Source organism: Alosa pseudoharengus, unplaced genomic scaffold (assembly GCF_046254945.1).
Source record: "Alosa pseudoharengus isolate Yale_2024_CS ecotype anadromous, Long Island Sound unplaced genomic scaffold, YU_APseudo_1.1 YU_APseudo_1.1_scf_15, whole genome shotgun sequence".
In the NCBI taxonomy this organism is placed as follows: domain Eukaryota; kingdom Metazoa; phylum Chordata; class Actinopteri; order Clupeiformes; family Clupeidae; genus Alosa; species Alosa pseudoharengus.
This window is the reverse complement of record NW_027468620.1, coordinates 28,624,823-28,649,932: the sequence shown is the minus strand read 5'-3', so window position 1 is coordinate 28,649,932 and position 25,110 is coordinate 28,624,823. Positions and strand designations below refer to the sequence as shown.

General features: G+C 44.1%; 1 protein-coding gene across 2 annotated transcripts; it reads left to right on the top strand.

Annotated features, from left to right (window-relative positions):
* The first annotated feature begins 444 nt into the window (after positions 1-444).
* Positions 445-20,099, top strand: ccar1 (cell division cycle and apoptosis regulator 1). 2 transcript variants are annotated; one of them, XM_076286177.1, is made up of 26 exons: positions 445-513; positions 1,551-1,710; positions 2,126-2,301; positions 3,146-3,283; positions 4,357-4,389; positions 4,943-5,139; positions 5,406-5,532; positions 5,675-5,791; positions 7,578-7,770; positions 8,715-8,856; positions 9,274-9,426; positions 10,221-10,446; positions 10,738-10,851; positions 11,181-11,347; positions 12,296-12,506; positions 13,784-13,867; positions 13,998-14,186; positions 14,492-14,683; positions 15,839-16,072; positions 16,653-16,785; positions 17,012-17,100; positions 17,243-17,389; positions 17,687-17,813; positions 18,024-18,215; positions 18,494-18,699; positions 18,944-20,099. In XM_076286177.1, the coding sequence occupies exons 2-26, from the start codon at positions 1,599-1,601 to the stop codon at positions 18,998-19,000; spliced, it is 3,756 nt and encodes a 1,251-aa protein (XP_076142292.1). In that variant the 5' UTR covers positions 445-513; positions 1,551-1,598; the 3' UTR covers positions 19,001-20,099. The 2 variants fall into 2 exon arrangements, with proteins under 2 accessions (XP_076142292.1, XP_076142291.1); XM_076286176.1 differs by having other exon boundaries at positions 4,357-4,512.
* Positions 20,100-25,110: the final 5,011 nt, after the last annotated feature.

The following is a 25,110-nucleotide window of genomic DNA, read 5'->3' as shown; positions in this document are numbered from 1 at the left end:
CATTGGTTGAGAATGTATTGGATGTAGAATCTTGTAAATTCTATACTGGGATGCTATCCTTGCACCAAAACCCTTGCAGCCAATAACATACATTTTGTGCACTCAGAAAACCAAATAAAAATCTACTGTTTGTGGTAATATGGTAGAAGGTAAGGAGTTTTGTTTGTTTTGTTTTGTCAGACATGATCCTGGTATATTTTCGTCACTTGTCCATCGAGGGGCGCTTTACCACACGACAACGTCATTAAATAATACATAAAAAAAATATGTCCAATGAAAAATGAATGATACCATTTTAGGTCAGTGATGTAACTAAATTGTCGTATTCGTGTTTGGCATGACCGCTTGATGATCAGAACAACAACAAAGAAATGTAAAAAATTACCTACACTGGACATCTGGGCACACCGCATGCGCGTATTGGGCTTGTAGGCATGCGTGTTGTTGCCATTGTAGCTAGGAGCAGTAGCAGGTTTGTCGCCACCGGTCGAAGAAGAGTGGAACGCAGCAGTGGTAAGCCAGTTTAGACAACATAATATAGTTATTATTGACGGACGTTTTATTCAAAATGCAACTGAATTGTAAATACCTGCGTATGCTAGTTTTTGCAACATTGCTCATGGCATTCAGGTTCTGCCAAACAAACTAACGGCAGGTAGCAAGCTATTACTAGCTAGCTACTGCAAGCAGGATGCAGGGCCTCAATTAACAGTTAGCTGCTTAGATTAACTTGGCTAGCTAGCATGGCATGAAAACAAAACATCAGTCTTTCGCAGACTAATGAGTCGATGAATTGCTATGCCAAGCGCACCAGAGGTGCGAGCTTTCTGGTCCATATAAATACATGATCATTGCCTGGCTTGATCGTTGTAGTGTGAGGAAAAGAAATGTGTGGAGTTTTGTAGTGGCTAAATTAAGTGAGACTTTCTAAATTTGCTTCATCTTTGCCAATCTATTTTTTCGCTAGCTAACGCTTGCTCGCTGTACAGTTATTTGCCTAGAGAGGCACTGACTGTCACACGAACGTATGAGTTAAATCACTAACGTTACTCAGACGTAGCTAGTCAGGACCATACACAAGTCATTGATAAATGTAAGCAAACTTCAGAATTCGTTACGACCTTTAGATACTGTAAACACTCGTATAGCGACCTAGCTAAGCTAACGTTAATGTTAGCTCTGACAGCGAGTTGAAACCCAACCTACCAAATGATAACGTTAGCATGCTATCGCTAACTTTGCTAATGCTGCTTTACTGAAGTCCTGACTTGACTGAGTTCAGTATTTGTTATAATTCCATGGGTACCACCTAAAGAGCAATGCATTTAAATCAGTAAATACGCTTATTTGTGCCAAAGTTATTTCCATCTAGAATAGCTTTTAGCTTAACATCTGTGTTGAGCCCTTCAAGCAAAGAGCAAGTGCTTGTTTTTAAACGTCATCAACCTAGCTATCAGTAGATGCCAAACGACACTGCCAGTTGTGAGTGTTGTGTTGTGATTTACATTCGGTGTGAGTTATGCCCAAGGTGATCGAAACGTTTTCAACAGGCGATCATCAAAATTGAGATTCCGTAAGGAAACCACGACTGTTTGTCCATGGCCCAGTTTGGGGGACAGAAGAACCCTCCGTGGGCAGCCCAGTTCGCCGCAACTGCGGTTTCGCAACCCGGACACTCAGGACAATCCTTGGACCTTAGCAGTTTACACTGTGAGTGATCTTTGTCAAACGTATTTGGTATAGATATTTCACGTTAACACACACGCAAATGTCGCAATATAAAACTTCCGATGACTGAACAAACCTGCGCCTAATTCAACACTGGATTCAAGTCATTCTTCCTGCTGTCAGTTTTGTGGAAGTGTACTGCTGACATCAGGTATTGCTATGATGTGTAATTTTCAGAAAAGCAAAAGGGAGAATTGGTCATACTGTGAATAACTTAACATGATCACATTTTGTGTTTATTAGATCAGATTTTGAATGAATAGGCGTAGTAGTCAAAAACAGCTTTGTTTGAACCAAGTGATGAAGGTGTGTGTGGTTCTAAAACCGTTCCTGCTATAGGCCACAAAAGTTTGAAATGATAGCCACAGAACATTTTAGATGTATGGTTTATTTTCAGCTCTAGGTGTTCAGCAGTCTTCTCTGTTGGGAGCATCCCCCTCTATGTACTCCCAGCAGTCAGCCCTAGCTGCAGCCTCACTGAACTCGCAATCTGCTGCCAACTACCAGCTTTCCCAGCAGACTGCAGCTCTGCAACAGCAAGCCGCAGCAGCTGCTGCAGCTGCCTTGCAACAGGTGAGCCCCAGAACGTTCAGGATAATGCGCTAATGTCCATGCAGAGCATGACCAACAGAACCCCTCTTGTCTAAATGACCTCTGTAGTGAATCCGAAACGCAGAGAGTTTGGCTGTTAAGTTGAACAGCCGTCAGACTCCTATTATATCTTTGCATTGTTATTAAAGAAGTAGAATCTATGCTGCATGCATGCCCATGTTGAGCTTGCCATTATCAAGGTTGTCCTGTGTAGTGTCATTGTGATTGCAGTTTAGAGGTCAGGCCATACTTCAGTCTTTCCTTTAGCTTAATTTGTTGTGTTATTATCTACTGAAGAACATTCCTGTTACAGTACTTAGATTCAGGACAGGTGTTGTGTGATTTAGATGTTACCATTTACAAGATAAGATTTATTCTTGAGGAATTATGGCAAATCATTATCATATATGCAAACCATTTTAGCTCTTAGAGCCATCCTGGAGACATCAATGAGTTAGTGTTGTTATATTGGTAAAGGTATAAGAAAATATAGGGAATATTTTTTGTTGTTGATTGAACTGTATTAGAATTTGCATTTAAAACCATTAGTAACTTAAGCACCATTATTGTCCTTTGTCGAATGTATTCCGTTTTAAATGTTAAAAGCCATGGATCTAATCTAGTGTTTTTGCTCTTGTTATTTATGGTGAAAGAAAGCTCCAATCTTAGCCGGAACATGTTAGACTGTGAGTGCCACTGTAACTCTGGCCTGTCTGCTTTTGGCCCCTTGGCTAATCCTCCCTCTGGCTGGAGTGGCAGCTGTAACCTAACCCCTCCTCTTGAGCAGGCCCATCATCTGGACTCCTTCTGTCTCATTTCATTTTAGTCGCAGATCAATTCGGCACTGCAGCAGTATCAGCAGCAGCAGCAGCAGCAACAACAACAACAACAACAGCAGCAGCAGCAGCAGCAGCAACCACCACCCCAGCCCCCTCCTCAGACCCTCTACAACGTCCCCCACCAGGTACACAAGCCAAGTACAGCCCTTTTTTGCAAGGCAATGTTGATAAGATATTCTCCCCTGGACTGTAGATAGCAAAGAAATATCTAGACACAGGCTTTTATAGGAAAGTTTCAGCACAGGCAAAATGGCCGGAAAAGGACGCAAAAACAACAGTTTTGAAAACTGTTTATTATGTGTCTAAAGCAAACATTTTTATTCCTGTAAATGCAGTACCTTGGACAGTCTGTGTGAGTCTGTGCCACTCTGGTGGCTTGTAAGGCATTCATGTTCCTCTGTTGGGCAGTAAACATATTACATTGTGTCAGCAAAATGGAGACTGGGCCCAGATCCAGACTTTCAACAGGCCAGAGTACATTACAGGCTGCACGGTTTCAATATGCTTTATCTCTAGCAAGCTGTATGTGTTGCTGTCTGAAGCTCTTAGGCTTAAATGAAGCGAAGTGGCATGAAGTGGTGCATTCTGTTAAAGTTTACAAGTGCAGTTACATTTTAAATGATTATGCGGCTGAATTTGGCATATTTTCCTCTTTGAAATTACCCTGGAAATCCAGAGTTCTCGCAAGAGCACAATGGAATTGTCTCTGCGAGACACTCTGGCAAAGAGCAATGATGCACGTTACTTTTACCCCAACATTCTGGGAAATCAGGTAAACTGATGAAGACAGCGCTGCAACGTTGGAGGACAGTACACATTGGTCGTAGTGTTATCCGATTGCATCGAAGTCCGAAATAATTCAGAGTAAACATGGTCTAGTGTTATCCAATTGCGTGCAGCGAGATTTTTAAATGCATGCTTGTTGCCGCCCCTCGAGTTGGGCCATTACATTGTTCTTTGCCAGACCCTTAATCTTTCTAGATTATCAGGGTCTGGATTTTCCAGACTACTTTGAAATACTCCTGCATATAGATAGTTCAGGGCTACAAAATAGTTTGGATTTCCTCTTTCCATTTATTTCTTTGTGAGGTATGTGTGAGGTTTCCATTTATTTCTTTGTGAGGTATGTGTGAGGTTTCCATTTATTTCTTTGTGATGTTATTCTTGTAACATACTTTCAATCCTTATATTCCCTCAGCTCCCTCAGCCTCAGCAAGCCCTGCTCTCCCAGGTAAGCCAACACACACCATCTACTCTCACTTCCTGTGTAGGTAGAAAGCCTCTGGTGGCTGGGTGGGAAGATCAGGGAAGTCTTTCTCAGCTGCGTTATGGACAGGAGGAAGTACTATTTTCTGTGAGTTGAAAACAGTCTCTAAAATCATTTGGAAGCCTTCAGCCTTCTTTATTGTTTAAAGTGAACACACATTTTACTAAGGAATTAGTCATTTTTAAATGGGTGTAAATAAAGATATCAAACTCTCAAAACATTTACTACCAGTGTAGTCTTGTCATACCTCAAGACACTCTGCTTAAAGCCCAATTCACACCAAAGATTCGCGACGAGATGAAACCGTTGCATAAAGGAGTTGCAGCGGCGTGAATTAAATGTTGCACGTCGTTCCCAGCTGTTGCAAGTCGTTGCATAGCATTCACTAGTCGCAGTTGCAAGGTTTTCGAACGTTGCAGCAAGTTGCTGTTTTATAGAATGTTGCATCTCGTCGCAAATCTTTAATGTGAATATGGCTTTAGACACATGCTCACAGACTGCTCCATCTTTGTTGTAGCCCCCGGTTGCCCTGCCGACCAGTCTGAGCCTGTCCAATCCGCAGCAGACGGCCCAGATCACCGTGTCCTACCCCACACCGCGCTCCAGCCACCAGCAGCAGAGCCAGCCCCAGAAGCAGCGCGTCTTCACCGGGGTTGTCAACAAGCTACACGACACCTTCGGCTTTGTGGATGAGGATGTCTTCTTCCAGCTCAGGTTGGTGACCGGGAAATATTGTCCAGTGTACCGCCCTGCTCCACGAGCATGTGTGATTTGTTGAGAGCGGTCAGTGCTGATTCTCTGTATTGATTGGTTTGCTGTCCGTCGAGTTTCTTTCCATCACCTGTAAACCCTTTCTAACATTTTGGTTGGCTGAATGTGAATTTTAACATGGTTTTGTATAGGAACACAACAACTAGTAAGGGGTGTTAAGGTCTTGTTTGGCATCGGGACTAAAATCTGTAATCTGTGTTGGGTTTCAGTGCAGTCAAGGGGAAGACCCCTCAGGTGGGTGACCGTGTCCTGGTCGAGGCTGTCTACAATCCCAACATGCCCTTCAAATGGAACGCCCAGCGCATCCAGACGTTACCTCAGCTGCCTAATCAGTCGGTAAGTATTTCGGCCTCAGGCCCACAGCCAAGTGCCTGACCCGACACAACACAAGCCACCACCACCACCACACACCCAGCTCATCTCTCATACCGTGTGCTGCCATGCTGTTTGACTGACTCTGTTCTCGATCTCCATGTAGCATCAGGTCCCCCAGACCTTACCTCAAGTTTCCCCACAGCTGTCCAGCTTTTACCCGCAGGACGCTGGGATGGCGCGCTACTCTGAAATGCATTCTTCGGTGGATTCAAGACAAAATGTAACCCACACTCTCTGGGGCCCTCACCCCACCCCACCCCATCCCAACCCCATGCTCCTCCTCCTCTCCCTCTGCCTGATCAGGCTTTAGACACAGCTCTCTCCTTTTCTTTCCTTCCTTGACATGCATTGTTACATGGGTTTCTCTCTGGAGGAATTCAGTGGCTTATTATTAAATTGAGTCTTAATTATGTTAAAACACATTTACTTTCTCAATAACAAGCTTATCTTTCTCAAAGCTTTATCCTTTTCTCTTTTTGGGAGGAAAGAAGCTTGTACTTTTATCAGTCTCTTAAGGCATTCTATAGTGTTTCATATGCTGTGACTGGTTATCAGTAGATAATATGGACAATATGGCTTGAACTGACTGCAGTTTATTATATGGCACAGTAGCACGGTGTGAACATGCTTTGCTTGTGTCATTTTATCTAGTGAAACTCTAAATGCAGTTTAGAATAACACTTTCAACAATTAATTGTTAGGCCTGGGCTATAGCTACAACTGAAGTGATCCATTCGCATAGCGTAAAAATAGTTTTAGAAGACTGGTCTATTTTTTTTGAACGTATATGCTGCTTTCACATCTGGTGTAGCGAGTGACCATTGATTACAATGGATACTAATTGTTGCAGCAGACGCTACGCAAGCGGAATGGTTCAGTTACATGCCTGGTGTAGCCTCCCTGTTAGGGCCAATTGTTTTGAAGGCCAAATGAAGCATCTTTATGAAACACAAAGAATGTTTATTTTCTTTGCGATTTGCATTTGGGTGGCAGACATCCTGAGTTTGTCTAATGTCTATTCAACAGGGAACAAAGCTCCCTTGCATTTCTTTCCCACCATTTTTTCCTAACCATTTGTTTTCTCTTGTGGATGCTTTACAACCCAGTACTCACGGAGGCCCTCTCTCCCACCCCCAAACAGGTCATGGTTTCATGATGGAATCTGTGATGTTTTGTTTGATAAGGATATATATTGCTGATGTCATGGCGATTGATCCACTTCAAAGAGTCAGTTTGAGTAATCCTGCTGGTTGTTGAGGGATAGTTTTTGGCCATTTTAGATACCGATGCATACATACCTACAATTGTTTTTAATAAAGTAATACCTTTAGACATTTTGTCTCTGGCACTATAGAGTCTAGAATAAAATGTCTTTAACTGCATTCTTTTGTTTTGCATTGTCAGAGTTCCAGCTTAATGTAATGTTACAGGCATGGTGAAGGCCTGCTGATGAAGGACAGTGTTATGTTACAGTGCTCTCTTATTCAGGAGCAGTATGCCATGGTGCTTCAGTTTTCCCTTTCTAAAGTGTGTGTCAGTAACACAAACATGAAGTAACATTGTTTTTTTTTAAGTCTGCATTGCAGAGGGTGACTAATAGCCCTGCAGCACTGTCCCATCAAAGATCCCTAAGAGACCTACTTTACACCCTGTGCAAGCACCGCAAGGTCAAACCCATTTTAGACTCAGTCAACCTGAAGAAGAGTGAAATGAGAACACCAGCACCATGCTCCTGGTGGCAAATAATTGAAAGAGGGTCTTATGATGTTGTTTTTAATTGGGCTGAATGGCCCTGCCTCTAATTTCTATAGGAAAAGTACCAAGGCCAGATTGTCCATGAACCATCATATATAGATGATGTGCTGTAGATGAACTATTCCTTTAAGCTCCTTTCAGATTATGATTTGCTTCTACACATAGTGGTGCCATAGAATGTAAAACTATCATGTGTTGGGGGAAACTCTAAGGGCCACCTGACGTGCTCTCTCTCCCTCCTCCTGTCTCAGAGCCAGCCTGGGGGGCCCAACATGATGAAGCAGGCCCCCACCATGATGCAGTCTCTACCTCCCCCCACCACCTTCAGCGTCCCTGCCCAGGGCCCTCCGCCCTCCCTGTTGCAGGCCCAGATCTCCGCCGCCACGTTGGCCCCGCTGCTACAGAACCCCCCTCAGCCCTTACTGCCCCAGCCTCCCCCCAAAGGTACCACACTGCACAGATAGCAGTGTCTAGAGTTACCACAACATCCACACATCTGTGTTTAAGCAATATGACCGAGGTGGAATGTACTTTTTGCATGACTGAAATACTCAGACTTGAATTTCCCATAGTGATTGCCAGGCAGTATTGTGCCAGGGAGTATTGGTGCTCTGGCATATTTCCATTGATATTGGACAACATTTTCTTTCCAGAGATCTAGGCAACTCATCAGTTGGCAAATTGTCATGATCATCCAATCAGAACACATGGAACTGGTTATGTGGTTGCCCAGCAACGCTGCTCAAAAAGTTGCATTATTTCATCACTGAGGTCACCGAGTACCGTCGGTATGAAAAAGAAAATGAAAACAATCAGTGCTAGCTAGCTTAAGTTGCTGCAGCCAGCAGTTAGAGCTTCTGGGCAGCTACAGCGCTACACTCTGGGGGCATGTTCATGCCCCCAGAGTGTAGCATGTTCATTCCCACAGAGTGTAGCATGTTCATTCCGTTCATGCCCCCAGAGTGTAGCATGTTCATTCCGTTCATGCCCCCAGAGTGTAGCATGTTCATGCCCCCAGAGTGTAGCATGTTCATTCCGTTCATGCCCCCAGAGTGTAGCATGTTCATGCCCCCAGAGTGTAGCATGTTCATTCCGTTCATGCCCCCAGAGTGTAGCATGTTCATTCCCCCAGAGTGTAACGCTGTAGCTGCCAGGTTGCTTTAGCTGTTGGCTGCTGCAACTCGAGCTAGGTAAAAGAGATTGTTTTCATTTTTTTTTTTTTCATACCAACAGTACTCTGTGATATCGGAGATCTATGTGAAAAAATGCCAGATTTCTCCTTTAACAGTATTTGTTTGTGTTGAGATGGATATTAATGAATATGTAACTATATATGTATGTGTCTGTCTGTCCGTGTCTGTTTTCTGGTGTGTGTGTGTGCACCCTAGAGTCTGTGTTCTCAAGTGGACTGTTGCAGCCCCCGGTGCGGATGATTGCCCAGCCCCAGCCAGTGAGGCGCATTGAGCCCGCGCCCCGCTTCCCCAGCCGCGGTGACCGCACTGAGCTCATCCTGAGGAAGGATGACCGCAGGTCAGCAGCTGCTCTCACAAGCAACACACACACACACACACACACACCTAGCCGAAGGTCACCTGGTGACATTTGCCAATGGGAAATGACCTTGGTTTCTTTCACTCTGACATGCAATGTGCTTTATCTTTTATTCTTCATTGAAATGACAGTCTGCAACTCGCAATTCTGTCTCACCCAAAATACATCAGTATAATGTAACTCTGTAATATAATAGAATAGAATAGAATCACTCTAGAGGCAACAACTCTGTGTACAAATTGTATCTCAAGGCCACCAATGGTCACTTTGGCTAAGAACAGGAATGCTAGATCCAAGTCCAATATTATGTTTCGTCTTCTTTATGTTGTCATTGCTGTTTGCAGTATAAAGCCTCTGACTTTGTTATTGACACCATTGTTTTTTTATTCCCCACAGGGACCGAGAGCGTGAGCGCAGAAGGTCTAGGGAGCGCTCCCCAGCACGGAAGCGTTCCAGAGATCGGTCTCCCCGCAGGGAGCGCTCGCCCAGACGACCCCGTCGGGCTCTGCCTCGCTACACTGTGCAGTTCTCCAAATTCTCTCTGGATGGGTAAGGAATGGAATCCATGTTGCCATGCAACTTCCTATTAACACCACCATAACACCACATTAGATGTTCGACATTTGTGTGGTGTTATTGTTTAAAACCCATTGAACAATTGTTCACAAAAACTAGAACCAGATCTATCTATAAACTTATGAAATAAAGTCAAATATGAAGTCATGCATTTATGGCTTTATGGATTATGGCTCTCAGTTTTCTGTCTACTCTGTATATTTGACTGAGGTCAGTCATGGCTCTTGATTAGCTGAGCATTCGAATGTAGCGACTGAGGAACATTATAGCCACACTGGTGTCAGTCAGATGTGTTTTGAGTGTGGATAAATGGAATACATGCAGGGCTGGGGCTGCAGAAGGACTATTGAGAACACCTGATTTCATTTAGTACAGGATTCTGAAGGTGCATGTCTAAACTGCTTAATACACTGACAGGTGCCTCATTCAAAGCAGCTTTAGATTCGTATGTTGTAATTCAAAGCAGCTTTGGATTTGTATGTTGTTATTCATAACATTTAGTGATTTTATGCAAGAATGAATAAAATAACAGAAGGGCTTCAGAGAAAATGGCTGGGAAATTATAGCCTCGTATCCTTTAACTAGACCATTTTTATGTACAGCAAGTCATAGTTTATTATCTTCCTTGGTGCCTCAGAAAATATTGAATTAGTTTCCATTCATGTGTCTGAGTGCTGGGACATTTCCTTCCTCTTCCTCCTGTGTCATTTCCTCACTTCCTCTTCCTCCTGTGTCATTTCCTGACTTCCTCTTCTTCCTGTGTCCAGCTATAACTGTGACATGATGGAGCTGCGCCGGCGCTACCACAGCCTCTACATCCCCAGTGACTTCTTCGACGCCGTCTTCACCTGGGTGGACGCCTTCCCCCTGACCAGACCCTTCCAGTTCGGCAACTACTGTAACTTCCACATCATGCACAAAGAGGTGGACGCTCTGGTAAAGAACACGGCCGTGCTCGACCCATCTGATGCCAACCACACCTACAGCGCCAAGGTGAGAGAGCGCTACCCCGATCCTGCCATTCCATCAAATAGGAAGACAGGCCATAGGATTCAGCCTAGGCTCACGTGGGTTGAAGTGTTTATGGACCCTTTCAAGAGAGTTCCATTATCAGCATCATAGTTGGCCCCACAAGACTTCCCTTTTAACATTCCATATGTTATCTTAATGCAGAGGAAGTAGATTGGGGCCCAAATAGAACGTTCAAGCATTGTTTTTGTTTACCTTGTTGAAAGGGTCTATAGGCAAATACTTGCTGTTTAAATGCACTGATGTTGGTTCCAGGTAATGTTGCTAGCCAACCCAAGCTTGGAGGAGCTCTACCACAAGTCGTGCGCTCTAGCTGAAGACCCCTCGGACGTCAAAGATTCCTTTCAGCACCCGGCCCGCCTCATCAAGGTATGAGGAGGGAACCTCTCAGTGCTTTCTCTGTGCATTGCTGGCTTATGCGTGGTGTGAAATGGGGTCCAAATCAGTGGAAACCAATCTTGGGCTAATCTGATGGGCTAATCTGTTTGGGAGGTGACAATGATGCACTGATCCTATTCCATTTCTGAACGCTGTGTGGAACGCTTTGTCTCTGATGTCACTCTTTTGTTGATTGGCCGACAGCATCTAGCTAGACCTTTTGGCTTGGCTACTGTATACAGTCGAATTTACATATGTGATATGTCTGTTTTTGTCTGTGTCTGTGTACGTGTGCTTGTGTCTCTTCTCCACTGGGTCAGTTCCTGGTCGGCATGAGGGGCAAAGATGAGGCCATGGCCATCGGGGGACACTGGTCTCCATCCCTGGATGGCGCTGACCCCGAGAAAGATGCCTCAGTGCTGATAAAGACAGCTATACGCTGCTGTAAGGCTCTGACAGGCATTGACCTCAGCCTATGCACCCAGTGGTAAGTCCCGCGCCCATATCCCAGCTCATTTCCACACAAAGACTGTCTCTGTTTGCCTTACTCAGCACTCAGCCCAGCACTAAAAATAAGCAAAGTAGGAATAATAATAATAATAATAATAATAATAATAATACAAAAGGAAAACATCTGACATTTTCCTGACATGCTGCATGGAGTTTACACAGCGCTAAATCTGACCATTTTGAGCCTTTTCTTTTATGTTTTGTTTGATTCAGTAATTTTATTAGAATTCTTTATCATTTAATTTGCTCCCAGTCTGTTTTTTGTTGCAATGTCCCTTTTTGGCTAATGTGTGTTAGAAGTCCTGCCTCTCTCTGTGTGGTGAATGCGTTGACTCTGGGGCTCCGAGAGCAGTGTCCAGGGGAGGAGCCGCCACCATTACTCTCCATTTCTTTTGATTTGGAACTGCCTATGACTCTGTTAAATATCTTACATATTTAACTTTGCTTTCACTGTGTCCTTGATTCTTGTCCCTTTTCTCACACTTCCCGGGGGTACGTAAAACTATCCTACACAAGCATCCAGTGCAGACATGTGGTGGGCTAGGACCAGTGTTTGTCCAGACTGTTGTTGTTGTTGTTGTTTGTTTGTTTTCGTTGTCATTGTCGATATTTGTTTATCGCCTGTCAACTTTCCCAACATATGGCTGCCGCTCACCGTGAGAATCTACTGTGGAGATCTGCCGACTTTTTATTCTCATGTCTGTTTATGTTGGGGTCTTTTTTTTTTTATCAGACAGGGGATTGGTGGGGCATTCTGTGAGCTAGAGGGGCATATGTGTGTGTGTGTGTGTGTGTGTGTGTGTGTGTGTGTATGTGTGTTTGTATGTATTTGAGCGAGTGCGTGTGTGTGTGGGGGGGCAGGTGTTAGGGCCTTGTGATGTCTGACAGAATGTTTCTTTCCAATTCGCTTCTTCCTTTGCGACAGGTATCGTTTTGCAGAGATTCGCTATCACCGCCCTGAGGAGACACACAAAGGGCGGACAGTCCCCGCACATGTGGAGACAGTGGTTTTATTTCTGCCGGATGTTTGGCATTGTCTTCCTACCCGCTCAGAGTGGGAGGGCCTGTCGCGCGGACTCCAGGAGCAGCTGGCAGAGAAACTCTTGGCCGAGCGCAAGGAGGCGGATGGAGACCAGGCACTGAACGCTAATCCCTTTCTTCTCATTTCCGCTTCTCACAGGCACAGGACTTTAGACAAAAACAAAAACAAGTCAGACTTATAAAGGCATCCCCCTCACACACTCATTCACACACAGCCCACCCAAACAGTGCAGACAAGTACCACAGGCATCATACAGGCCTCCCCCCCCACCCCTCCACTCCCTCCCCACCTCCCCCTGCCTCCTCTACCTGCTCTGCCCCCTTCCCCCCACCCTCCCCTTACCCACCTCGCTTCAGGCCCCAGCCATCAGTAACACACAGTGGAAGGAGCTTCAACTGGTAAAACAGCTTCCAGCTCGCCCCAAATACTAGCTGAATTAACATTAATTTGGACATGCATTTGACAAGCAAAGGGCTGTTGAAATGATTCTCTTTTTTTCTTGGCTTTGTTTTACACTCATGCCATGAGCTGAATCTTAAAATGAGAACTGTTCAAATGTTAAACCTTGCATGCAGGAGATTAGTGTAATCTTTGCATGAAATTCAATGCACTAATTGGCTGGGAAAAAAAACAATCACTTGCTGGAACCTGGAGAGCCAGTTGTATTTGAATTTGTGTGTTTTTGTTATTGCTCTGATTCATTTGATTTTAATTCAGTATCTGCTCCAAAACAAAACTCCCTGAGTTCTGTCTCTTGTCTGTCCCTTTTTTTGATTTGACACTCTTGATTGGACTGTATCTAGAGGATTGGAAAGCAGCTGATTTTTCCAGAGCAGTTGGTTGGTCCAAGGACAGTCGGCCATGACTAGGTGTAAGACCATACCCCAGACAGCCACTGTATACGCAGGCACCTCACTAGCTGTAGGGCTTTCCACACACTCAGTTGGGAGACCAGCTTTGAGAACTCCTGTCGTACACACCTCTTGGAGCCTCTGTCATTGATTTATCTTTTGTGTTCCACAGAACGCGCATTGATTGGCTGATGGGTGGAATTTTGGGTTTGTTATCAAAGCTAGAGAGTCTCCATGTATCCTAGCAGTGGACTTGTTGCCCAGTCGAGATCTTAATAGGAGGAGACAATGAGAGACAGTTGTGACCTTGCTTCTTGCACGGATCAACTTTTTGTTTCAGCCCTGAAAATACGGCGCTTGCTTACACAGTCTTTTTGTATTTTTCTCTCTGTCTCTCTCCTGCTGTATCTCTCTATCTCTCTCTTTCTTTGTGTCTTTCTTTATCTGGGTCCTCTTTCCCTCCATCCTCTACCACTGGCACCTTCTTCCCTTTCTCCTCGCTCACTGACTCTCCTTCTAGGAGGAAGAGGAGAAGGACGAAGAAGACTCTAAAGAGGTCACCACTCCCACCCACTGGGCTAAGCTGGACCCGAAATCCATGAAGGTGAGACATGAATGCCTGGACTGACCTCTACCCACTTCACCCTCTTCCCCCTCGTATCCCTTTGATGACCCGTTTTTGCATAGTCACTACACTGTGTTTGAAGCTGTGGTGTCCCTCTGCTGGTGTCCAGGTGAATGACCTGCGTAAGGAACTGGAGAGCCGCACTCTGAGCTCCAAGGGCCTCAAGTCTCAGCTGATCGCTCGCCTCACCAAGCAGCTGAAGGTGGAGGAGCAGCAGGAGGAGGCCAAGGAGCCCGAGAAGCCTGAGGTCCCCGTGCCCGACGAGGACGACACGGCGCGCCTGGAGGACGACCACGAGGTGAGGGCGGAGATGGGCGGCTTTTAAGGAGCATTTTACATGGCTTTAGCAATTCTGCCCAACAGATGTTTTCCAAACATCCACACCCCAGTCTGTTTAGTGGATTTAATGAATCTAAAGGTCAATGCTTTGTTGGCCATAAGCTAGGTGCTTTTCGTTAAAGTGCAAAAATGGTTGTTGGAAGTGCAGGCCTAACTTGCAGTCGAATTTCCTCTAAAAGACCCCTCTGCTTTATTATTGATCTGAATGTACCTTAACAATTACCTCTCCTCTCCTCTCCTCTCCTCTCCTCTCCTCTCCCTCAGGAGGAGGAGCGTAAGCGTCAGGAGGAGATGGAGCGGCAGCGTCGGGAGCGGCGGTACATGCTTCCAGACGAGCCCACCATCATCGTCCAGCCCAACTGGGCAGCCAAAAATGGCAAGTTCGACTGCAGTATCATGTCCCTCAGTGTGCTGCTGGACTATCGACTGGAGGACAACAAAGAGCATTCATTTGAGGTGAGAAAAGAGCCACTTCATCAGTTCATTTGTTTTTACATTAAGGTCAGTTTAAAAGTATGAAATGGCATTCACCCTGTCAACAACTTAACTCACAACACAAGTGTAGGGGTTATATTAATGTTGTCTGACATGAATGTGTGCAGATCTGTTGGTCAGTTTGTAAAAAAAACTGTGATTGTGTGAACAAGGGGATCTTAGCTTCAACAGCCAAGTGACAGAGTTCAGCTACGGAATTGGAGCCTAAATCAAAGTCAATGTAAACTTCCTTCCAAGCTGGGGAAGAGTGGTATCCAGCCAAAAGGTCAGATGTGACTAGGGTCTACCCAATGGACAGGGTACTGCAGGCCAACCAGCCTGGGCAGCTTCTGCCACTAGTCTATTGGGTTGAACTGCTAGTCCAGCAGGTAATCGGAAGCAAGCTGGTGCCCCCTTGTGGATGAAGTGTGTTTGACAATGAATAATGTGCACCATGGCCTCGTGCTACACACCCTAAAGCTGATGACAAGGCAACTTTTTGAGCAATGTTCCTGGGCAATGTGACTGAGTATGTTGTTCTGGCATGTTCCCATTGATATTGGACACCAATTTGATTTATGGAGAACCTGAATCATCAGTAGGCAAATTTTCATGATAATCCAAGCAAAACACAGGGAACCGGTTATGTGGTTGCCTAGCAACATTGCTCAAAATGTCGCCCCATGTGTCATCACCTTAACAATATGTATACTTGCATGAAATATTTTGATTATACTCTTCAGAATATGTCTCAGAGTATCTCATGGAAACTCCGTCATCCATTTAAAAACTTTAAAGAATGAAACCATTTTATCATGGCCATCAAAGGAGGATCGTACAGAGTCATGGTAGATAAAGGCACTTACGGCTCCTACACACAGTTGCGTTCCGTCAACGTATGCCAGTGGGTGTTCCCGACGGTAGCTATGCAAATGACTTGAAGTATAAGCGGCGGGAGAAACGCAACGCAACGGACCCACAATTCAGTTCGGCAACGGATAACGTGAGCCCATGTAAAGTGAATGGGATGCGTCTCCAGCACTGCAACGCACGCAGCTGTGTGTAGGAGCCGTTATTCCAGAGCAGCCGGTGATGTGTTGAGATTTTTACCGCTCAGCTGTCTCCCCCTTTTCTCAGGTGTCTCTGTTTGCTGAGCTCTTTAACGAGATGCTGCAGCGAGACTTTGGCTATCGGATCTACAAAGCCATGGCTGCCTTGCCTCATAAGGATGAGAAGAAGGACAAGAAGGAGAAGCCCAAGAAGGACAGTGAGAAGAGAGACTCCGAGAAGAAGGAAATAAAAAAGGAGAAGGAGGAGGAGAATGGCGAGCCAGCGGGGAAGAAAATGAAAGAAGACGAGGAGAAGAAAAGGGTACGTGCTCCTCTCCTCTCACTCATAAATAGAGCAGACACATGTTCAGTAGTGCTCTTTGCTCACCTCACGGTGTGTATTGACGGTAGTTTAAAGCAACACCAAAGAGTTTTTTTTTTTGTACCTTAAAATAATGTTTCCAAAATTGTTTCCGTGGTTCATCAACTCGTAACAGGGTGAACGGCACTTCTGCATTCGTTTGCATTCGTTTGTGGTCCTCTATAAGTTTGCCAGATCGGGTAGCGGATCTGTAGTTCGATGGAATGAGACATAAGAAACTACAAATTTGACTTGCACGATGTCGCAATACATCGTAGCCTACTTTCATAAAATCATGCAACGTATTCTACCCTTGTCTGTGGACATCGTTATTTACAAAGCCGTTGCTGGATAAAAAAATTGTGTGCGTGCGACAGAGGAAAAGTTCTTTGGTGTTGCTTTAATACTTCCTGCTGTGGTGCTCTGTCTCAGGAATGAGGAGAAAGAGAAGGACCAGACACATGTTCAGTAGTGCTCTTTGCTCACCTCACGGTGTATATTGACAGTAGTTTAATACTTCCTGCTGTGGTGTTTGTCTCAGGATGAGGAGAAAGAGAAGGTGCTGAAGAAAGAGGAGTCCAGAGAGGAGGATGACGAGGATGAAGGGAGCAATAACAACGCGGAGGAGTATGACCCCATGGAGGCCGAAGATGCAGACGACTATGATGATGATGGTAAGGGCTCTCACCACAAGCTTTCTGGCCACTGCCAATCCTCTGTGGTCCTTGGCAAAATTACACATGTCTGAATGTGTAAAATTCTGGACGTGTTTTTTATTATAAGACTTTGTTAGGGTCAGTGAGGTGTGAAACCACCATTCCATTTGTAGAAAATCAAAAGTATTTTTACAGTCCTAGACTAAACTGAAATGACATGATGGTGTGTCATCACATTCTACAGACAAAGACGATGAGGACTCGATAGGAAGAGATCGACGAGATGACCGGCGAGATGAAAGGAAATCTAAGGAGAGATCCTCTAAAGACAAGGTACACATGCTCCATCACCTCACCCCTAACCAGCACTCTACTCAAACAGCATCTTGTTAACTAATAGGCTGACTTTATGAGCTGTTTCTCAGAAGCCTGTCTTACTTCCTGCATGCATTAAACTCCCTCTCGGTTCCTGCAGGAGGACAAGAAGAAACAGATGGTGACCTACCACCGGGACCTGCTAATGGCCTTTGTGTACTTTGATCAGAGCCACTGTGGCTACTTGCATGAGAAGGACCTGGAAGAGATCTTGTACACGCTGGGGCTGCACCTCTCCAGGGCCCAGGTACTGACCCCTCAGAACTAACCGGAAGCACTGCTGTCAAAGGCCATGCAGCCACCTCTCAAAACACCCTTGCAGATTTATATAAATATAAATGTACAGTTATTCATTTAGCTGACACGACTAACATTCAAGCTCCATTGTGTAAAGGAGACCTTAGGGTAACAATAAGTATGACATAACACCACAAGACAACTGGGAATGAGAGTGCAGAAGTTGATTTACTTACAGTTAAACTGGGATGGACTCAAAGAATGTGTGAGGTGTTTACATCGTTGTGTTTGGTTCTGTGTATTCCAGGTGAAAAAAATGGTGAGTAAGCCGATGGTGAGGGATGCATGTTTCTACCGGAAGCTGACGGATGGTCCGAAAGATGAGCCTGCTCCAAGTGTGATGGCCTCTGACTCCCAACTAGAAAGCCTTTTAGGTGAGTCACTGGGATGATTCCATGTTCAAATCAATACACTTCTTCTTTTTGACCGACCGACTAATACAATCATTTCCCAATATTAAGATATTTATCATTCAACCAAACACCTGAAAAAGATTTCACATCCATTATCTGTTCATCATTACTTTCATATGTTTACTGGAGTAGATGCATCATTGTCTTAACTCTGTAAATGTTTTTTCACAGGGAACAGAACTATGCTGCCCTCCCTCAAGGCCCGGCAGGCCAGTGAGTCTGCAGAGGGCACCGAGTCGGGCAGTTTGATCGTCTACAACGGGGCAATGGTGGACGTGGGGAGCATGATGCAGAAACTGGACAAGAGCGAAAAGGCCCGAGAGGAGATCGAGCAAAAGCTCATGCTGCAGGACACTAAAATAGGTCAGGCTGAGTCCGAGAACCTGTATGAACTAGCCGCTCTCCGCACTCCACACACAATTCTCCACACTTTTGCTTGAGGAAATCACCTAATATCCTAATCTTAATGATTGAGCATATAGTTCCCTTGGTCTTAACAAATGTATTTTGAAATAATATAACTTCAGGGACGAATACCGTTAACACCCAGGCTTAACTTGGAACTGCCGGATTGCTGGGTCTTTGTATGTTTTATTTTCCCTGGAGCTGAGTTGCTAACCTCCCCACTGCTCTGTTTCCAGAGGAGGATGCCAAGCGCATGACAGAGCTGGAAGCGTCCAATCGCAACCTGACGCGTGATCTGGAGGAGGTGAGGAGTCGCCTGAGTGACACGGAGGGCAGTCTGAAGAGCACGGAGGAGCAGAAGGCCAGTTTCCACCAGCAGCTGCAGAAGACCGCAGCCAGCCTCAACGGAGTCATGAAGGACTTACAGAGTGTATTAGCAAAGGTACACCAGCACCAACACCAACACGAGATTTGTCTTTTGTCTGTGTTTTGTGGAACAGTGAGGGAGATGTGTGCATGTAAACAATGAAGCTGTGATGCATTGTGAGTGTTCAATATTCATCGCCACATGCTGCAGTCTGAATCACACAAAACCTAGCCATGCCATTGTGCACAAATAGCTTGTGATGTTCTCATGTCAGAAAATCTTATCTCAAGACTAACTCAAAACATCTGTTTCCTTTCAGGAGGAACCCACTGAACCCAGTGACCAAAAAGTCCAGGCCAATGGCTCTGATGAATGAATGCCTTTTTGATTTAGGAGGAATCCTTTCTTACAGAATTGTATATAAGCACTAAACCAATATAATTTCAAACTGATTTTATTTTGACAAGTGTTTTGACACATGTTGCGGTGTACAGTTTTACAAATAGATGGGTTCATTTGTAACTTGGTGATATTCTCTAATTCACATTTCATGGGTCTTCATTTGTTCAGAGCAAATGTCTAGTTTATTTATGTTGTTTCAAAAAGTAGTTATAAATGAAAACGAGTTTTAATATTTAAAGCATTGTTATTAATATGAAAAAAGTTGAAATTATTTCTGTTTTTGGTTTTCTGTTGCTAAATTTCTGTTGTCCTCAGCCAGCCTCTCCTGACCTACTCTGTACAACATTTGTGCCAGTATGTGACCGCTGTACTTTTTCAGCCTTTAATTAGCAATAATAGTAATATTTATGTTGATATGATTTAATATAGAGAAGTTGTTCTAATGAAATTGAAATAATTCCCTGAACAGACCATCTGATGAAAACACACGTTCTTCAGAGTTTAGGTTGCAGTGGCACGATGCATGAATGGCATCCCAGTCGTAACTACTTACTAACTTGCTGCCAGCCAGTCTTACTTTTGGAGAATCTTCTGCATGAAATGTTTTCAATTCAATAATGTCCAGGTTGCTTTGTGGATCAGCACATGATTTCAGCGTGACTTGGTTTTGGACATTTATCATTCTTTTTGACATTGCAAGGGGAAAGAAACTAGGGACACATAATCATCAAAGGCTACAGTTACTATTAAGATACATCGGTTACAATCGACAGTTTCCCTAACTATATAGTCAGTGGTCATTTCAGAAAAAAAAGTGTGTGTTCTTTGAAAACTAATGTTTTCTAGAACCGATCAAGAAGCAATGACGTTCTAACTCTGAGCTGATATCTTTAGTTTTGGTCCTCTTTCTTTGAAGTGAAGGCAAGGTGCTGTGAATGGTATATAGCTTATAGAGAAGAGCCAAACTTAGTAAAACTGAACCCAAAGCAGCCAAGTGCATATTATTTTTCTATTTCAGATGTGCTTTAAGGTTGTCTTGTGCAGAAAATAAATGTGGTTCTTTTTAACATAAATAGATGTGGTTGCCTGTTTTTTTTTTTTTTAATCCTCTGGCATTAGGGTGCTGGTCAGGAAGCATGTACATTTTGTTGACGAGCTGATCTGATTAATACTTAAAGATTACATCCCTTTTCTATGTAAAATTGGTAATGACCGAATTATCCATCCATAGCTATTAGTTTGCTTGTTGTTGGTACATCCATTGACAAAATGTTGCTGTGAGGATTACCCTTATTACCCTGTCCTGTGTACCCATAGCTGCTTGAGGGGCCATGAAAGACACATTTAGGGGCCAGAAGTCTTTTTGAAAAGAGCTTCTGGAAGAAACTGAGGCATATGTCATGAATTTAGGACATTTTAAGAGCTCCTGTTCCTTTGGTTGCCCCCATACATTTTAGTCTCCAGGGTGTATTGCATGCGTTTAAGATGCAGGAAGTTGTTTGGGATGTGATGGGAGTGGGTCTGCTTCCCATCTGTGCTCCACCCTGAAACAAGCATGATGCAGATCGCAATTGCATCAAAAACTTTGTCTTTTTTTGCAGACTTGATAAAACATCATGTCATGTGGTGATAGAAGATTATTGAAAGAAAACAACAATGAGACGTTTCCTGACAGGTTTCCTCATTAGCTAGTGCAGATACAACAATGTTGTAAAACAATGGCTTGTTTTTCCCGTTACCATGCAACGCACAGGCGGTCTCACACTAACAGTCATCCAGCCATGTGTTATGTGCACGTCTGCTTTTGTGTAACGCCCTAGTGCCTGTCTGAAAGGGGCTGTGCACGTTGTGCTCCAAGTGTGTCCTCTCCTGTTGCCATACGGGGGCTGGACATCATGTGAAACCAGACTCTGCCTCCCAGACCTGCAAAGGTAACCCCACTGTCATGGCTCAAACAGAGGCCCTTTATGGCTCCGGCAGCTCCCCCACCCCTCTCACAAGTCCCATCAGAAGCCCGGGAAAAAAATGGCTCAGACTGAGGACAATTAGGCCATTTCAATGCAGCGCAGGGAGTTGGGTTGCTGCTGTCTGGGAAGAGATCAGCTATTAGGTTGCACTTTTCCCTCCTTGATCTCATTTCTGCCTGTCTGCAACAAGGAGATTGTTTTTTGATGTTTTATGTAGCTTAAATATAGTGCAGTGGCTTGCAAAGATGGGGTTGATGTTATACAGTACAATAATCTTTTTCATTTAATTTCTTGACTTCTGTAGCAGTGGTTTGGCCCTTGTGCTTTGGTGCACACTTACAGAGGTGCCATCTCAGCTGTGTTCATTCAGCTCTCCCTTTTTTCCTCACCACTCCACTTTGTGTGGAGCCCCATGGCTGCCGAGGAGGCTAATCTCCGCCCTTTGTCTCGTGGATGGATCGTTTCCCCCTCATCTGTGTGTGTCAGATCCGCCCGCCTGCCCCAGACCGCTCTACTCGCCACCTTCCCCCCACCCTCTCTGCCTGTTAACCGCAGCCACGGTTTCCATGAGCGCCTTGTGCTATGTGAAGCTCCTCGCCTCGTGCGTTAACTGTTCCTGCTCGCTGGTAGTGCAGACTGGTGATTCTTGGGGATTCAAAAGTCCAGTGGTCTTAATTAGCATGACAAAGAGCCCGACCTCCCCCGCTGAGGCCCTGTGGTGGCCTCGCTTGTCCGCTTTTCTTAACCTGTCAGCTTTATCTGGCCGTCTGAGCTTTCTGAAATTGTCAGTGTGACTTTCTTCTAATCCTTGTGACATGGGAGACAATAGAGTTGTGTCCTTTTCACAGAAAATGTGGCTCTAAAAGAAAAATGTGTGATCATTAAGGTTTTCAGATGAGTATGTGTTTTTATAGCTAATTTAGTGGCTAAGATCTAAGGGAACACATCACAGCTAAGTGATTTTTAAATGATATTGAAATACTAAACAAACAAATGATGGTAGGAAATATCCAGTGACAAACTGTACCTGATATGTTTGACTTTTTTCTAGCGGAGGGCCTTGGAATGGCCTGTTGTTCCCACACAGTTTCTCCCTTTCTCCATTGGGTTGACACCAAAAGCACACTGCACCCAAAGTCAAACAAACATGCAAAGCGCCCACTTACGTGCTGTTTGATACTTTAGGTAATTGATACATGAGAGGGGCCATTGATGGCCAAGTTTGGCGCTCCCTTTCTTATCAACACCCTGGCCCCAGCAAGACGTGAAGAGCCCTGTTGTGCACTCTCTGAATGAGCCGAGGGGCCTGAGGAACAGGCAAAGTGGTGTGGTTGTTGAGGAAATGATCCTCTTTCCTGGCCTGCAGTCCAGGGGAATACTGAGTTACAGTGTGAGAAACTTTGACTCACCCCGGGGCAATTCCCATTGGGTAAGCTGCACCCCAGTCCAGAGTGACCTACAGATGGGCTTCTTCTCGTAGTCTTGAGATGCCACCATTTTCCATGTCAGCAGTATCAGTAATAACTGTGATATGATGTTCTCCTCCAATTAATATTTCAGTCAAGATCATGACTAATATGGTGTTGGAGAAGCTAGCAATTGCTTTACACTGAAAGAGGTTGAACTAGCAAAACGTCCCTAGGAAGAAATCTAACTTGGTTAACTAAAGCAACTCAGTAAGTTTAAACTCAGGAAGTTTAAACTAAACAAGTTTAAGCAAATTTGTAATAATAAATTGACAATGTACAAAATATTCTACAAAACAATATTAATTGCTGCAAAAAATACCAGAAAAAAGTACCAACGTCATAGGTTATACATACATGCAATGTCCATCAGTCACACACCTGCCACCCAGACACAAGAGACCTGGGTGGGGGTACTACATCAAGCAGAATACTCTAGCCTGGTAACTTCTAAAATATTCAACTGTCTCTTTGAATTTCTGTTAATAAATATCAATAATTAATTTTGCATATGCATTACACAAAGCTCAAGTGTTTGGCGTTAGCTGGCAAACAAATGCATGCCTTTACAGCACTCAGGATGGAAGAAATGGGTGGATTTTGTCCCAAAATGGAACAACTGTTATTGAACTATTTGAACGACATTGTAAAATATGAATGTACTGTATAGGTTAGTGCAAAACATAATTAGACTAGTGTAATAACATAGTGTTGGTCCTTCTGATGGTTATTGGTTACTAGAAAAACACATATTGAAATGCATTTTGTGAATGTAGTGATAAAGTACCACCAAAGTTGTAGAGATACAAACATTTCTGAATGAATAACACTTGGTAGTGGATCATTTCTCCATCCTGATTTGGTCCACTTTTAGTTCAGCCATTGACACTCCCTTGTTCTGATCAAATAAACAGACTTTTCCTTTGGCTGAACAAGAATTTGCCCTCAAATCACAATGCTGACCAGGATGCGTCTCTCATTCTTCGTGATTGAAGTGCAAAGCATTATACCAGACCAGGAAGTCCATGGGAGGTGTTTCCTGCATTCCTGTTCGGTCACTCAGTAGACGGTCTGTGAGAATAGAGGGATTATATACATTTTTGTCTGTTCTACCAAGACCCTGAAATCCTGCCCGGATACCGTTATGTTTGAGGCACTAATTGTTCATTTTGGTAAGCCTTCCACAAGCCTTGCCTTGTCACAGAGGTGACAGTTGACATTGACCAGATTTTCCCCAATGCCGTACCAGGATCAGAGGAACCCTGAGTCAGGCTGCTGCCGGTGGGTTCTTCATTAGTCAACCTCATTAGGACTGGTTTGTGTTTGGAACCAAATGATGGGCCTTCATGTGCATTGCTGAGAACAGGAACAGGTTTGCAGAAAGATATATTCAACTCTGGGTATTGACCAAAGGCCATACTAACTAGGCATAGGAAGAGATCTCACCCATTTTGTTTTAGGAATCTCCTAGTCAGAGACCCTTAGTATAGCATTATTCAGCTTGTTACAGTACAATTAGGCTTATTCGATCTACGTAATAATCAGGTAATAACGTTCGCAGCGGCCATTTTGTTGATATAGAAAATGCATAGGTGGTTCTATTTAATGCAGCTGTCAATTGACAAGCGCGACAGCGCCGGTATGATCGCTGTAGGCTATTTATTTATTTGTACAAAATTTAACGTGATGGTAGGCCTATGTTGCAATAGGACTAGGCTACAGGGCAGGCCGTTCTAACAACAGCAATACAGGCCGTTCTAAAAACAGCAAATAGCCCTAGAGTCACCCACTGTCAGAAACATACCTGTCAACTTTTTTCCAGCTGTCTTCCTGTTTTAATATTTTCCCGTAAAATACAGGGCCGTAGTCACCATAGACATTGAGGGGGACGTGTCCCCCCCAATATTCAAATATGACCAAAATGTCCCCCCCAATATTCGGACATAGAAAAATAAAGAAAGAATAAAGCGCTATACTAGGCCTACAGGAAACCAACACGTATCTGAAATGTAATCAAACGTAAATAACGCACAAATTAGTGACCTATGGTTCCAGAGTAGCCTACACCCCTGGGTGGTTTGTCCTGGTGATTTTCCGTTTTTCGTTAGTGGCGTGCGCTATCAAAAGCTTCCATTTACTGCACCCTACTGCGGTGAGGTAGGGCTGTCAACAATATCGCAAAAGCTACCGGTACAATTTTCACAAAACTTCTTGGAAAGGTGTAGCACAGGCTAAGGAAATCCCATACATGTTTGGAGCCGATCAGACTGAAAGGGAACATTTTCCATATTGTAGCCTATTCTCGCAATGATAGCGAAAGTGAAACGTTTTATTTTAAATTATGAATTTGTGCAAGCCTGTGTCATTTCTTTCACATCTTTCAACATAAATAATGCATTCATATGCTAGTAGTAATGCCAGAAATTACCATGTATAGGCCTCTTAGAAATGATTGTTGCATCTTGCATATTATTTAAATGGGCAATCGCGCATCCATGCAGGCAAAACGTGATCAAATGTGGTGACGTTTACAATACGTGATGGCCTACAGTTAATGTGAATCGCGGACAATAACCAAAGAAAGGAATTTGCACCTCCATTCACCAATTAAAGGCTTTTGTAGGCCTAGTGTTTCTACATGTTGGCACAAA

Coding starts and splice junctions, on each gene's coding strand:
- ccar1 (XM_076286176.1), top strand. CDS start 1,599: ATGGCCCAGTTTGGGGGACAGAAGAACCCTCCGTGGGCAGCCCAGTTC. Junction 8,857..9,273: donor CTGAGGAAGGATGACCGCAG/GTCAGCAGCTGC, acceptor TATTCCCCACAG/GGACCGAGAGCGTGAGCGCA. Junction 18,216..18,493: donor GCTGCAGGACACTAAAATAG/GTCAGGCTGAGT, acceptor CTCTGTTTCCAG/AGGAGGATGCCAAGCGCATG.